This window comes from Acomys minous (assembly GCF_964271855.1).
Source record: "Acomys minous genome assembly, chromosome: 9".
Lineage (NCBI taxonomy): Eukaryota > Metazoa > Chordata > Mammalia > Rodentia > Muridae > Acomys > Acomys minous.
In genome coordinates, this window is record NC_140490.1 from 108,581,536 (window position 1) to 108,596,227 (window position 14,692).

Here is a 14,692-nt window from a genome sequence, read left to right on the forward strand (position 1 = left end):
ACAACACAGAGAAGCATTGCTGAGAACCTGGGACAGTCTTCTTGTAGACTAGAGCTGAGTAACATTTTTCTTCAGATAATCTGAGAGACAGATCTAAGTCTTTAAAAGGGAAATGGATGCACATGACTCCGATAATGCAAGCCTTAAGAGTCTGCAGAAGCACCAAAGATGCCAAGAAAACAATTATTAAGAAGACATAGCCTGGAAAGTTTGCATGTTAATTACTTCATCTAATTGATGATGAAACACGCTGAATAAGTTAGGGTATTTTATATTTGTGTAATTGTGTTTGTTTTCTCATTTCAATCTCCCATCATAGTGACGAAGGTTAAATATGAAGTCAGTTGGTACTCAGAGAACATATGGGTAGACTAAGGAAACACACATTTTCTAACAAAACATTTATATCTTCATAAAAATGTGTTACAGTGGCTGAGGAAGAGGCTGAATGTAGAAAGCACTTGTCATTGGGGCATGGTGGCTTACATGTAATTCCAGAGCTTGGAAGGAATAGGAGATGTAGGCTCTCTAGAGGAAGCTGGTTAACTATAGGAGCCATATTGAAGATCTCTGTGTTCCTTTGAGAGACCCTAACTCCGTTCAGAAGGTGGATAGAAATCAAACAACTTGAGATTCATACACAAATGTGCATGTATGTCTATCAACTCATACACACATCAACACACATACTAGCATGCATACATATAGCAAGGTATACTTATTACATAGACATATTAATAAAAATAAGTGTCCTGTAAATACTATTGCCAAATGTATGGTATTACTTATGAATAGCTAAATGTTTCAGATTACTGACTAGCTTCAAGCTATTTAATGTTAGGTCTATCAGGCTAACACTGTTCAGGTTAGTTACCAATTTTACACTAGTTACCTGTTTCAGCATAGACACTCATTTTATGTTAAGTTACCTGTTTGAAACTAGTAATCTGTTTCCTACTAGTGTTCCATGTCACTTACTAATCCACACTGTTTACCTGCTTTCATGTTAGTCAGTTACTTGTTTTATATCCGAGACCCATTTCATATTGCTATCAATTGCCTGTTTCAGCTTAGTTAATTATTTTACACCAGTTACCTGTTTTAGGTTAGTCATGAGCTTCATCCTAGTTACCTGTTTCGGGGAGCGTGCTGGCATTGCATGTACTTGCGTTGCCTTCACCAGCTGAGGTTGATGCTCTTACTTCAAAGTTGTATGATGAATTGGCAAGAAGTTCTGTGAACGTATACATGTGTTCTTGGGGAGTGAGTTTTGTAGAGTTCGTTTCAACTGTTATGCTGTAATGAGTAATTATTCCATTTGCTTTTCGGGGTGGGTCCCACATCACTAAAACTGACTGCCAGTTACGTGCCATACACTCTATATTTTGAACAACATCTGGAACTTAAGAGAAAAACATTTGCTCACAGTTAAAATTTACACACACAAGTAAACTATTGAACTATGCAACCAAGAGACAAATAAGATTTTTATAAACAAATAAAAATACATGTGTAATATGGCAACTTTTCCAATGTGTGTATTACAAATTCTTAACATAAATGGCTGATGGACAATTTTCTCTCCTATCTTGCTAGTGCTCACAATACTGAGCTCTTGGTGAAATGCTTTTCTAGGCCCAGGGAGCAAACCTATTCTCATAGTCTCAAAAACTCACTGGCCTCTGGGCAAGAATTCTAATCCAGCAACGTGGCTACACTGGCAAGGGATCACACCTAAAGACTGTCTAGGTCTATGTGATCTGGATTGGATGCAGACACACTCTGAATAACAGTGTGATCTAGCTAGAATACAGACATATCCTTAGTACATACCTTTAATCCCAAACAATAAAGGTAAGGTTAGTTTACAGAAGGAAGCAGACATGTTTAATAGTGATGTATAACTGACAGACAGACATAGTAATGAATCAGAGTAAGATTTTACAGAATGAACCAGAGATAGGACACACCAAGCTACCAAGAGAACAAGACAGGAAAATGAGGACACTTAAGAACAGCACAGGGAGAGAAAAAATTTTGGGGTTTATTTGGGTTTTGTTTTGTTTTATTTTGGGAGTTGACTACCAGAACATTTTTATAGAGAGTTTGCAAAGAGTGATGTTAGACACATGTGAAGGCAAGCCATAGGATGAGAAGGATCCAGAGATTAAGACTTATTGCAAGAACTAGTTTGAGGCCAGGCAGAGGAATTCTGTCAGAAGCTGGGAGAAGTCAGTTTGAATCAGTCAGCTTGGGGAGGAGTTGAAGCCGGAACAGCTGAGTTGACCCAGCCAGTGAGAGTTTAGAAAAAGCCAGAAAGGCTTGGGTATGACTCTCATCTCAGCTCCTTATCTGAGCAAACAAAAACAAATATTTTAGGCCTCCCATCCAGACAGTCACAGAAGCCAGCTCTCTTAATCAGGACAGTGCAATTATCTCATTGCTTAGCACTGAGCACTTTTCAACACAAATCCATCAACCATTGCCATTCCAGGCCCAACAGTGCTGGGACGTCCATAAACAAAGCAGAAACATTTTGTTGAAGTTCTTTGAAAGCCATTGGAGTTACTGTTTAAAGAGTTCTGGTTTTTCTACTAGAACTTCTCTCAATTTACTTGGAAATAACTTCTCTTCTCTGGGGTATATTCCATGTAGTTGACATGATTGAAGAGAAATACCCTATCCATGAACATGATTATAGGTTGGAGACACTGACCTCTCTCCATGGGAATATCCAATAGTGTGCCCTACTTTTAGTATTAATAACACAACTTCATTGTTAGGGTAAAATAAGGATGGTGGAAGAAAACCACTATCTGTTTAATTCACAGTTTACAAACTGTGCACAGCAGGGCAAAAAGATGCTGCTATTATATAAATGTAATTTAAAGAAGGTGTGAAAAATCTGTACATTATCAACAGTTGTTCTTTGGACCTATGTGTAACTTTTTAAACATTTCTTCTGCAGTGCATAAAGACAGTATTAAGATGTGTCTGACATACAGAAATCAAAGGCTTAGAAAGAATCTACTTAACTGACTCTAAAAATCCCCTAAACAAATAATAAGCAATTCATATATACATATAAAAATTCTATTATGTTTCGGTTTAGAGCATTACATTTTGCGACAACTTTATGTTACTGCTAAAAATATTACTTTATGCAATAGATTATGGAAGATAATCCTTAATGTTATTCATTTTGTGTGAGTTCTATTAATTATTTTGTAAATGGAAAATCCTTAGATATTTTCCCTCAAGTCATCAGCACCAGTTCCTACCAGCAACAAGGATGGGATTCCAGTTGGGTTGTTCGCTAAGTTTTGAACAAGTTCCACCTCTTCTGCATGGACAGTGACTCCTTCATGCAAAGCAGGGAATACTTATAATAATCTTGACCCAGCACTTATTGCATGTCTGACTCTCTAATAAGCAAGATCTAATGGATCTTTTCATATATTTTAGGCCACTCCTGCAATGTACATGGCTAATGTGTGCATCTTTTCAGCTGAAGATACAGAGCTCAGATCCTGAGTCCTTGTCAAGGTGACACAACCTGCAAACCATGGAGCTCAGACTCTAATCCAGACACTGATTGCACAGCTTGGACTTTATCCACTATAATACTAGGGATTTGACTCGTCTGTAGGCATGCTGTGAAAGAAGATTTCAAGTGCCCATAAGTTCATGGTGGAAATTACTGATTTTTGCATCATTAGCCTCCAATCTCAGTGTGAAAGTTCTCTAATACAACAAGTACATCTGAGGCTGCTAGGAACTGACTAGAAAGGAAATTTTTCAGTCATTCAGTAATCATTATTAAAAAAGAAAAAAGGAATAAGGGTGTCTTTGAAGAGATGACCTAGTTTGTAGAAGGAAAGGGGCATGTTTAACACAGCGTTAAGTAATTTATAAATGAAAATGACTCATAATCTGCAAAAAAGGCTAGGTGTGGCACATGCAATTGTGCTGCAGTAGTTCAGTTGCTGGGAAACTAGCCAAGTGGCCTTTTGTAGCACTTCACGTGACAAGGGGACTCCTTGACACACAAGAGGAAACTCTGACTCCTGCCTCTCAGATCTTACAGCTCACCTTCCTGAGAAAGTCATAGTCACAATTCATGAAAATTTAAACAGGGTATTAGCAGTGACTGACTCATAGGTAAGTCCCTTGCTCCTCCGAGCCCCACAGGGAATACTGGGAATTAGGACATTTTCACAGATGTCTGAAGCCCACCTTGTCACTTCCTTAAAAAAAACAGCCTTTCACATCCTATTGAGACTTTAGGCGAGAGTAGCATGGAAGAATGGGGAAATAACAGGACCCACAGGGTCCTGGAAACCTACAAGAAGAACTTTATGACAGGCAGATCTGGGTCCTGGGGTCCTCCTCAAACTAAGGCACCAGCCAAGGAGAAATAGGCAGTAAACTTCGAACCCCTACCAAGACCTAGCTGACGAACACGATATTCTCCACTGTTGAGTGGAGAGTGAGATCTGATTCTCACGTGAACTCTGGTGCCCCTTTTTTGACCATGTCCCCTGGATGGGGAGGCCTGGTGGCACTCAGAAGAAGGATAGCAAGTTACCAAGAAGAGACTCAATAATCTTAGAGCATACATAGGGGGAAGAAGTCTCCCTCAATCACAGACATAGGGGAGGGGAGAAGGGGGGAAGTAGGAGGGAGGGAGGAATGGGAGGAAACAGGGGAAGGGCTAACAATCAAGATGTAATATGAATAAATTAATTTAAAAAAAAACCTTTATAAAAAAAATTAAAAAAAAAAAAACAGCCTTTCATTTTTGTCCTTCTCAGTTCTCAACAAAGTTTTATATGGAATGTGTCTGTATCAATATATATTTTCCAGATATGACATAGGCCAGTTTTCATCACTGAAATTCAGTCTGCCTTTGAGCAGAATGTTAGTGGCACTTTATTAAACAGAGAGGGATGGTGAAAGTCTTAAGCATGAGAGCACACGTCGTAGAGGTGGGAACTGTGACTAACCAGACTCTAGGGTTGTGAATCTCACTACATTACTGAACTGATTGCCGTTTCCAACTCTGGTAAATGCCGTCATGCTAATCGAGTAGGTGCTCACAGGCTCCAGTCCAGCAAGTTTGGCGTCAGTTTGAAAACCTGAAATATTCTGAAAAACAAAAGATCCTTAATCACAAGGCATTACAAATGTTTTTTTTTGTAATGTATCCTGAATGCACTCCTTTTATATTCAACCTAGGAGTTTATGAATAGGTATGATTAAAACAATTAATAACATTTTGTACTTGGGGGGTATGCTGAGCTTATGATACAAGACTGAACAAGGTGTCATTTTGGTCTTGAAGAATTTCACAATTTTTTTTTTTTAGAATCATGTGTTAATGATCATCTATTCATTCCCTTTCAATTTGCTAAGTTAAAGTTTCAAATTTAAATGCTAGTTATGGCCAGTCAATAGTATCAATTTCTTCCATAATCACATTCACCTATTTTCTAGTATCTACCAACTTAGCTTTACATGTTTACTTATCTATCAGCTTTGGTGTTGTAGCCAGTGGAAAGAAAGCCACTGATGAAACAAAAATCTCTGTGTCCATGGAACTTAGGTGGAGTATCCAACTCATTTCTATTTTAGCAATTTTTTTTTTAGGAAAATGAGGGAAAACACTAAAAAGGTATGATAGTTGACCAAAAAAAATATGCTTTCTTATAAAATTTTCTCAACTAATGTTAAGAAATTTTATTTGAAAATGTACCCTGATAAAAGTGAAAAGTCAAGCTAAAGAACTCAAATGGAGGCTATAACAGCCTAACAAATACTAAACTATGTCTCAAAATATAATCCACACTGACTGTTTATTGCACACTTCTATTTCAGTAGTTGAAACTTACCAAGGATCTTATCTTATTTATTCATTTATTCATTTAATATTTATTGGGGGGAATGTCAAAGCATTTGTGTGAAGGACAAATGACAACTTGTGAGATCAATTCTCACCTTTCACCATGTACTTCCAGCAACTAGACTCAAGTAGTCAGGCTTGGTAGCAAGAACCATTGTAACTATTGGGCTATCCAAAGTCTTAAGGCACTCCATTGATATTAACTCTAGAGTCACATTTTAAAATCGTCATCATGAAAAGCATTTATATTTAAGAATATATATGCATGCAATGATAATTAATGATAAAAATATTAAATTGGAAGAGAACAAAGGGCTTTATGGGAGGGTTTGGAAGAAGGGAGTGGAAGAGAAAAATGTTGCAATTTTAACCTCAAATTTATTTTAAAAAGAAAGTAATCTCCAGGAAGTCACTAGCAGCTATGGGGACTTGTTCTACCATCTCTTTCTTATTTCACACGTATTATTTATAAACCATGATGAGAGATGACCTGCGAGTTATAAGAGCTAATAAAACATGGCCCCTCTCAGCAAGAACACTTTATATTGACTATTAAAGTCCACAAAAATGTGTTACTGATAGGAAATTAAGCACAACACAAGTTCATTTTGGTTTTGATTCAGAAGAAGGTAGTGGGCAGGGAAATTACTGCACTTGAGAATTTAATTATTCAGTGTAATAAATTAGCTTATTGTCTGTTGAATACATCTACACAAAAGTAAGTCTTCAAAAAGATTTTCACTGAATAAATGACTTCTTGCTGTACATCACTGTGACCTAAATGTCCAACTAATGGCAGGGTCCCTGTGTAGGCTGAAGAGGTGGCAGTGACACCCGGAGTGGCTCTAATGCTGTTCTGTCTCCACAAAGCCACAGGTAATCGTGGGGGGGGGGTGGAAGGAATCAAACAACACAAAAAGAATGAGAAAGAACATAAAGTGATCCTGGCAGGGAATGTTGATAAACACTGTAGCAGTGAAAGACAGATGGAGGGAAAACAGCTAACATGGTGAATTAAATATTTAGGGGTGGGGTAACATGAGAGGAGATTTAAAGGTATTTGAAAGAAAATATAATCATTAAAAAGGATCGAAAATAATGACAAACAGAAGTAATCAAAATTACTTGCTTACTTGATTAAAAATTCTTGCTCTAAAATCATATACTTAATGTTCTGTGGCATAAAATTGTATTCTTGATACTAGTGAAATATTCATGGAAAACACATAATAGAAAAAATGTTTAAAGATATTGAAATCATATTCAGGTATTAGTATATTGTTCTTTTATGCTCAGACCTACCATGACACAAGACAGAATTTTTGTTCTTTTTTAATCTGTATTCAATGATTGCTAATGCATTTATTATATGCTTAGATTTATTCAAAATTTTATATTAGTATTTACTCTTATAATCTTCATTAGCATATGAAGATTTGTAATTCTTATTTCTCACTTGAAGGAAATAGTGTTAAGAGTATAAACAACTTCTAGAGAGCATTACTGTATATCTCCATGACAAGATTTGAACCAGGTAATTTGACATCAAATACTTTGCTATACTGTTTTGTAAGAGAGAGAGAGAGAGAGAGAGAGAGAGAGAGAGAGAGAGAGAGAGAGAGAGAGAGAGAGTATACACTTAGATGCACATACAAGGTAATCTTAAGGATGGGATTACTTCAAGAAAATTAATTCTCTCCCGTGAATATTTTCTGTAGCCCATGCAGGCAATACAAAAATATAAGGAAACTCTGAAATTAAACTTAGGATAGATAATAAAGGGCTATATACTTGCGTCATTAATATAAGTTTTACAGTTCTGGGAATTGGTCCACATTTAGAAAGTTACATAATGCAAATTCTCTTCAACCTTTCAGGTATTAAAATAATATATTAACTTCCAAGAAGGGAGACATTGCTCTGGATGACAATAATGAGCTGTAATTGTTGCTCTTGATTTTCTACTTCTCACTTTGTAAGCTGCACGTTCTAGAAAACTGGTATACCATAGATGTAAATTATAATGTATACAAATTTGAATGTTTACTCTGTATTTTCCAACCTTCTGGCAAGTAAAAATATCTCAGGGCTTCATTTTCTGTCATTAAAAAAAGGGGGGGGGGAGATGACTTTCTTAAATAAATAGTAGCTAATTTTAATATACTTTGACAATTAAGCCCTAGTACTCATGCACCCAAGTTTCAGACACACTGTTCTACTGGCTCTTTGAATATTTTTCATTGGCTCTATGCCCTAAAAAATGGAAGAAGGAAGAGATTCCAAGGATTACAAATGCATCACCACTGAAAGTCATAGAGCAAAATTTAATTACAAAAGACCAAGTGATGTAGTATCCCCATGCCATCTAGAAAGATAAACACAAGACCATATAAATGTTTTTGTGAAAAGTTAAAAGACCTCATTTGATGCTTATTTTATCAATAAAAAGAAGCATGTTATGTAACAGATTTTAAGTAAGCCGCACAAATTACTGCATATTTACTAGCACTAGCAATTAGTTCTTAAAATGTAGAAGCTGTGAGTATAGGCAAAATGTTCTAGGAAGTTCTCCATTTTCATTTGTGACAAGTGGTCCCCTATGTTTTCCACAAACATCCCCTGGTTCAGGAAAAAGGATTTTTAAATAAGTGTTATCTTGTTCAATTAATTACTGTGGCACTAGGGATCAAATCCAGAGGTTTGCACACAAGAGCCAAATACCCCACCACTGAGCTATTTCTTTAAATCCTCCCCTTTATTTAACATGAAGCAGCTCACCCGAAACAAACTCAAAATATTTAAATTCAATTTCTGAGTAGCTTACATAAATATATGCTGTTACAATCAACCTACCTTATAAAATACAGTATCAGTTTCATGCTCGTGAATTTTAAAACTATATAATTTAACAATACCGCCTGGAAGAGGACTTGGACTCCATGCCAGCCACACAAAATCTGAAGTGTAGTTGATTAATGTCAAATTCTGGGGAGGTGCTAAGGGCACTGCAGGAAAACACATTGTAAAACTTGTGTTCATAAAACGTATAGCACAGAAATACTATCTCAATTCTAACATCTTGAAGAAACTAATTCAGAAAGAGTTATAAAATAATCATAATTCTAGAAAAAAAATCCAGAAGCAATTTTGCTCTTATATTTACAACCCCATGCTTCAAAATAGCTTTAAACAGAACAGGTAATTCTGAGGCTTGAACTTGGAAAAAAAGAAAAGGGAAAAGGTCGGTGAATGACTATATGTTGGCTGCAAACATATCTAATGTTCTTCGTTGTTCGGGCTGCTCCTTAAAAACAGAGAGTGCAGGCTGGATAGAGAAATCAGTGGGCGTGGCACATTTCCCAGCTTACCTGACTCATCTGTGTAAAACAAAAGAGCGCTGGAAGGACCAAGTCCTTTTATAGTTCGTGCGGCAGCAAAAAATCTGTATAAGGTGAACGGCGAGAGTTCTTCCAATACTATGTGGTTATCAGAAGTGATGAAAGTGTGGTTTGAGTGTGGTCCTTGCAACGTTAAATGGTAACTTAGTATTGCACCATTTGGCTTTAGTGGGGGATCCCATGATAAGAGAATTGAGGTAGAAGAAAGATTTTTAAAAGTGTTGATTATTGGTGGAGTTTCTGGAACTATAAAAGAAAGAGTGAATGTTAAATGAGACAAAACCAAATTTCCATTAGTAAATAAGATGCTTCAAATATAATTGGACTTAATTTTATTGGCAGAGCATTTCAGTGTTAAGTCACTTAGAACCTACTGTGCCTGTTGAAAAGATAATTACTTGAGAACATAATTATAAATAGTGGTTTTAAAACAATATAAACAAAGAACAATAATAATCTACATAATAGGACATGATGGGGTCTTTCCTACCGTCTTCTTCAGTCTTGATGTGTAGCTGGGCGGTATAGGTCTCAGAGAATCCTTTTTCTGTTGATGGAGTGATTTCAAATATATAGTCACTATATTTTTCCAGATTTTCAAAATATATGCTGTTTTCGTATGTAATCAGAGGTGGTCTCGCGTGGCGAGGGGGACTCTGCTGTAATTTCAGTGAAACGTAGTAGAAGACGAGGCCATTTGGTTGAGATGGTGGCACCCAGCTCACAGCGATTGCAGTTGACGAAATGGACTCAAAAGTCAGGTTTCCAACAGACCCTTCCGGTACTGAGGTAGGTAGTGACCAGAACACAAAAGCCATCAGTTATCCCAGCTATAGCAATTTACAAATTGACTGTGATTACTGAAACACATCACCAGCTGAATCTGGTACATTATTCATATGCAGATAAATGCATATTCACATGAATATGAAAATTATTTGAAATAAGCCTTATCACTCTTAAGACATGTAAGAATTAGGATTCTATAATATTCTCCTTTCTTACCATGAGAGTATTATATGTGTTTATATGCAATGAATATTTCTACATAGAGTAAATAGTTTAATAGTCATTTAAACAATACTTTTGCTTTCCTTATTCCAAAGATATTCTTTCTTAACTATATAGATAATGATGTTCAGAATCTGTAGGAGACTTGGTCAAAGCCTTTTTTGTAGTAAGAATATTTGGTGCTAAGTAAGCTTTTCTGAGTGCGGTGGCCAACTAAACAGCAACTTGCATTTGAATTTTAAAAAATTCTTCCACTTATACATTTTTAATTTCTGGATATCAAGTAGACTCAGTGTAAATTTGAAAGTCCCACAAGATGCAACACACAGTAAATAGTAATTACTTATGGTGCTGCAGTTTATAATTGATAAAGTATTATAGGTTGCAATGATCTTGGGAGATAGCTATAATTAAAGAGTGTCTGAAGTGATATTAACAATGTTATTCTAAAAGTTTTTGTTAAACATTTACCAGCTACAGATTTTCACATATTGATTATATTCTGTGGGTGAACATGTCCACTATTGAAGTTATTTCTGCCAAGAACAAGCAAAGCTTTTATGTTGATATCTGAAAATTAATGATTTTTTTTAAAATAGTAAACATTGGGATTTAGCTCAGTAAAAGTTTAAGTCAAAATCATTTCTCAATAAGACAATAATCTGTAAAGACAAGTAGAGGTGCTAGAGAGATGGCTCAGACATTGCCAGTGCTGACTGCTCTTCCAGAGGACCTGAGTTCGGTTCTCAGAACCCACATGATGGCTCACAACCTTCTGTAACTCCAGGTGTGAGGGAGGGGAGGTCTTTTCTGCCCTCCAAGGGTGGAATCACCCGATGCACTCACATACACTCAGGGAAAACACACACACACACACATACACACACACACACACACACACACACACACACACACACACACAATCTTTACTATTAAACAAAACGGAAACAAAAGCCATTTGGGAAATGTGCAGTGATCCACCTTCCATTACATTCTGAAATCTGAAACTGAAACAAACAAAAAATAAAATCAAGAGTTCGGTCATCATAGATTTGTGAATGTTCAGCTTGCACAGGGTTCTGAAAAAAGCTGTATACAAAGGAAAACATCTTTTAATTAAAAATAGATACTTTTATTATGTTTGTCACAAAGGCAATTTTTTAAAAATAGCTCATTAATTCCTTTATGGACTCAAAGTCAGAAAAGAAAATTAGATGCTGGGAATTCGTTGAAAGCAACTTTTGAAACAAATAGCAGGTGTATAAACTATAACACAAGTTATCCGGGTTTGCAGGAGCATTCTTCCCTGTCCTTTCTGGATGACAGTGACATCTCTCAAAGCAGCAGAGTCGACAGGATTTTAATGAATGAGTGATAAGAAAAATAACTAAAAGTTATTTTTGCCAAGGATAAGCAAAGTATTCTCTTGTCACACTTATATTGTGAATGTATGACTTTTTAAAATCTATATATTGTTCAAATGTTGCTATATGTGGTACATCTTATACAGGACACTGTAACTGAACAAAGGGGTGAAATGAAATTTAGTGTACATTAGAAGTGAATCATAGAAAGAACATTCGACTTCCATTTCCTTAGGATGAACCCTCCAGTGGAGAACCCTCAGCTCATTAAATCACAGCATTAGAATTTATTACCAGCATCCCTGTGAAAATAATATTATAGAGGAAAAAAACAGAACAAGCTGTAATAGTTGCAGTACTCTTAGAGCCATGTTAAACACATTTAAACTCCTAGGATAAGTAGTTAAATATGTCTAACAGATTTTTAATACCAATGTACACAAATAGAGAGAAGTTTCTAAGACGATTATGAGATTTTCAATTTTTCTAATTAAAGAAAAGACACACATTCATTTACATACTGTCTTGATCTGTGTACACATGAATTACGTCACTGCTTTTGTTTCCATTTCCAACTGAAGTGCTTGCTGTTACCCAAAATGTGTAGCAGCTGAATATGGCCAGCTTATATATCCTCGCAGACACCGTCACATTGTCAGACTCATTGGTTACTTCAGGGAGTGTGAAATTCTGAAAAATAAGCACATTATTTTAGTAGTTCAGAGTGTGCTTTAGTATGCACAGATTTTGCAAAAATAGATATTTACCAGAAACTTTCTCCTATCGTTTTAATATTTCAGTTCTTATGAGAAACAACATAAAGTCATGTTAACACTTTAAAAAATTAAACCAGAATTATGCTTGTACTAAAATTGGACTAGATGGTAGCAGTTTTTCTCACCAGATCAATATGTAAAATATTAAAGAGAAAAGCACTATGCTTTACACAGCAGAAAATGCCAAATGGTCAAGATAAAACTCCATGGCTATGCTGACCAAGCAGAGTTTCCCTTAGAAACTTTTAGGTATTTTTCAAAGCATTGGATATTTTCCAGCAAATTTGAAAAACATTGAACACACCTTTTTACTTTATTCTTCCAATTAATAATAATGAAAGTATTTGCCTTATCTACAAACCCAAACCATTACTATTATTCATCCTTAGAGGCTCTTTATTGTACTGTTGTAGGGCACAAAGAAAAGGTAGTTAATACATAACCAAGCAAAAAAATCTAAAATAGAGAATATAAATTTCAGTAAAAAACACAAAGTTTGTCAAGAGTGGTGCATCTAGTAGTTTCAGCACCTGGAAGACTAACTAGTTCTAGGTCAGTCTGCATTGTGCAGTGAGTTTCAGGGAGCCTGAGCTACACAGTGAGACCTTGTCTCGACACTTTCATAAGAATGTTTGTGTATAATGAGAAAGATGCACCATACAATTTACACAGATCGCTTTAAATCTTACAGATCTAAACTCAAGAACAGCAATGCAGGGCTGGACCAATACCTAACAATAAAACAGGAATAACTGTTCCCACTTTATAGGGAGTTATTGAGGATCAGACTCCAATGATACACACAAATTAATCAATGCTACGCTTAATCACAATAAAAGCAAGAATAATTTGCTTAAATAATTAATGCAGGATATGCCATTTGATTAAGTTTATACTCAAGATGCTTCTAAAATTCATCAACTTAAAAATTCAGTAATATTTTGAGGGTTTCTTTTTTATATCATCTGTTAGTACAAAAAAGGATTTGCTTTGATTTTGTGGTATTTTATTTGACAATAGACTTGTTAAAACCATGTAAAAATTTCTCAAAAAATATGATATATAAGCCTGGATGCCTTCCAATTCATCAACTTACATAAGCAACACTTAAAACAATTCATTACTAGAAGATTATTAGATTGAATTTTAGGGTTGCTTTGGAATAGCATTTGTTCTAATTATCTGTACACATCACAAATTACTAATAGATTATTTTGACTCACCAAAGTTCACTCGTGTTATGTATATGTACGATTTAGCATGCATAGACGTGAAACAAATTCCTAAAGCTTTAGACATTATCTAGGTGATCATTTCACTCATTTCCTCACCTTGTATTTTTAAATTTTGCTTCTTAATGCTTTTTTTTTTTTGCACAGGGCGGGGGTGGTCAAATTATCTAACTAAATCTTAGTATTTTAATCATGTAAATATGGCCAGAAGGGATCTTACAAATGCTTTCAAATTTTGTTGTGGCCAGGAAAACTTATTTTAGCACTTTTAAATATATGTGGCATTCTGTCAGACATATTAAGGAAGCAAAACACATTTCAGCAGGAAGTGGACAGTATAAGAGGTAAGGTCCTCTGCTGAACACAACAGGTGCTAACTGAAGGAACAGAGGTAGATCACTGAGCAGTAGCAAAGAGCTTAAACTCCTCAAGAAAGCAGGGAAAGATGGCTTTGGTCCATGATCAAACACTTCTGAATTATAGCTAAGTGATGAAAATATTGGTCCAAGGCAATAATTTAAGGGTATTTCGATTAAAATATTTGTTGATCATTAAGCCTATGCGCGAAACTATTCCAAGAGCATAGCGGGAATATAAATGTCTCATGTCCCATTTTTTAAAGTTGTTGGCTATAACAGAAGGATCCTAATATATGAACCAGATGTCTAGAATAAGAGGGGAATAAAACATTCTAAGCGTGGGGTGTTCCACAGTCCATGAGAAGGGGAAAGCAGAAGATAAAAGCTATATACATAACTGGCTACATAATGGTTCATTCCAAGTATTTCTTCTACCAACTTAAAAAAAAAACAGATAGAGAAGATATGCTACTTTGAGCATTAATTTTAGGAGTACATTAATGCTTGGGTGGATGTCAGCCAGCATGAAACTGTACTTCTAAAATGTTTTCAGCATCGTTGGCCTGTGCTCTCTTGCAGCTGCCACACTTAAAAGCATTCTTAAGATTACTTAATAGGCGATAACATGGTTTAAGACTGATGAGTTGGAA

At 35.7% G+C, this 14,692-nt stretch overlaps 1 protein-coding gene across 2 annotated transcripts in view; it reads right to left on the bottom strand.

Annotated features, from left to right (window-relative positions):
• The window catches only part of PTPRQ (protein tyrosine phosphatase receptor type Q), a 182,502-nt gene that overhangs the window by 105,399 nt on the left and 62,411 nt on the right, over nt 1-14,692 (bottom strand). For both annotated transcript variants that reach the window (XR_014782000.1, XM_084796167.1), the window contains exons 20-25: nt 12,197-12,365; nt 9,791-10,084; nt 9,271-9,546; nt 8,756-8,907; nt 5,007-5,148; nt 1,133-1,402 (exon numbers count right to left, since the gene is read on the bottom strand). Coding sequence is in view for 1 of the 2 variants with exons in the window: in XM_084796167.1 (XP_084652293.1) it covers nt 1,133-1,402; nt 5,007-5,148; nt 8,756-8,907; nt 9,271-9,546; nt 9,791-10,084; nt 12,197-12,365 (1,303 nt within the window). In the remaining variant the exon portion in view is untranslated. The remainder of the gene's footprint in view (nt 1-1,132; nt 1,403-5,006; nt 5,149-8,755; nt 8,908-9,270; nt 9,547-9,790; nt 10,085-12,196; nt 12,366-14,692) is intronic.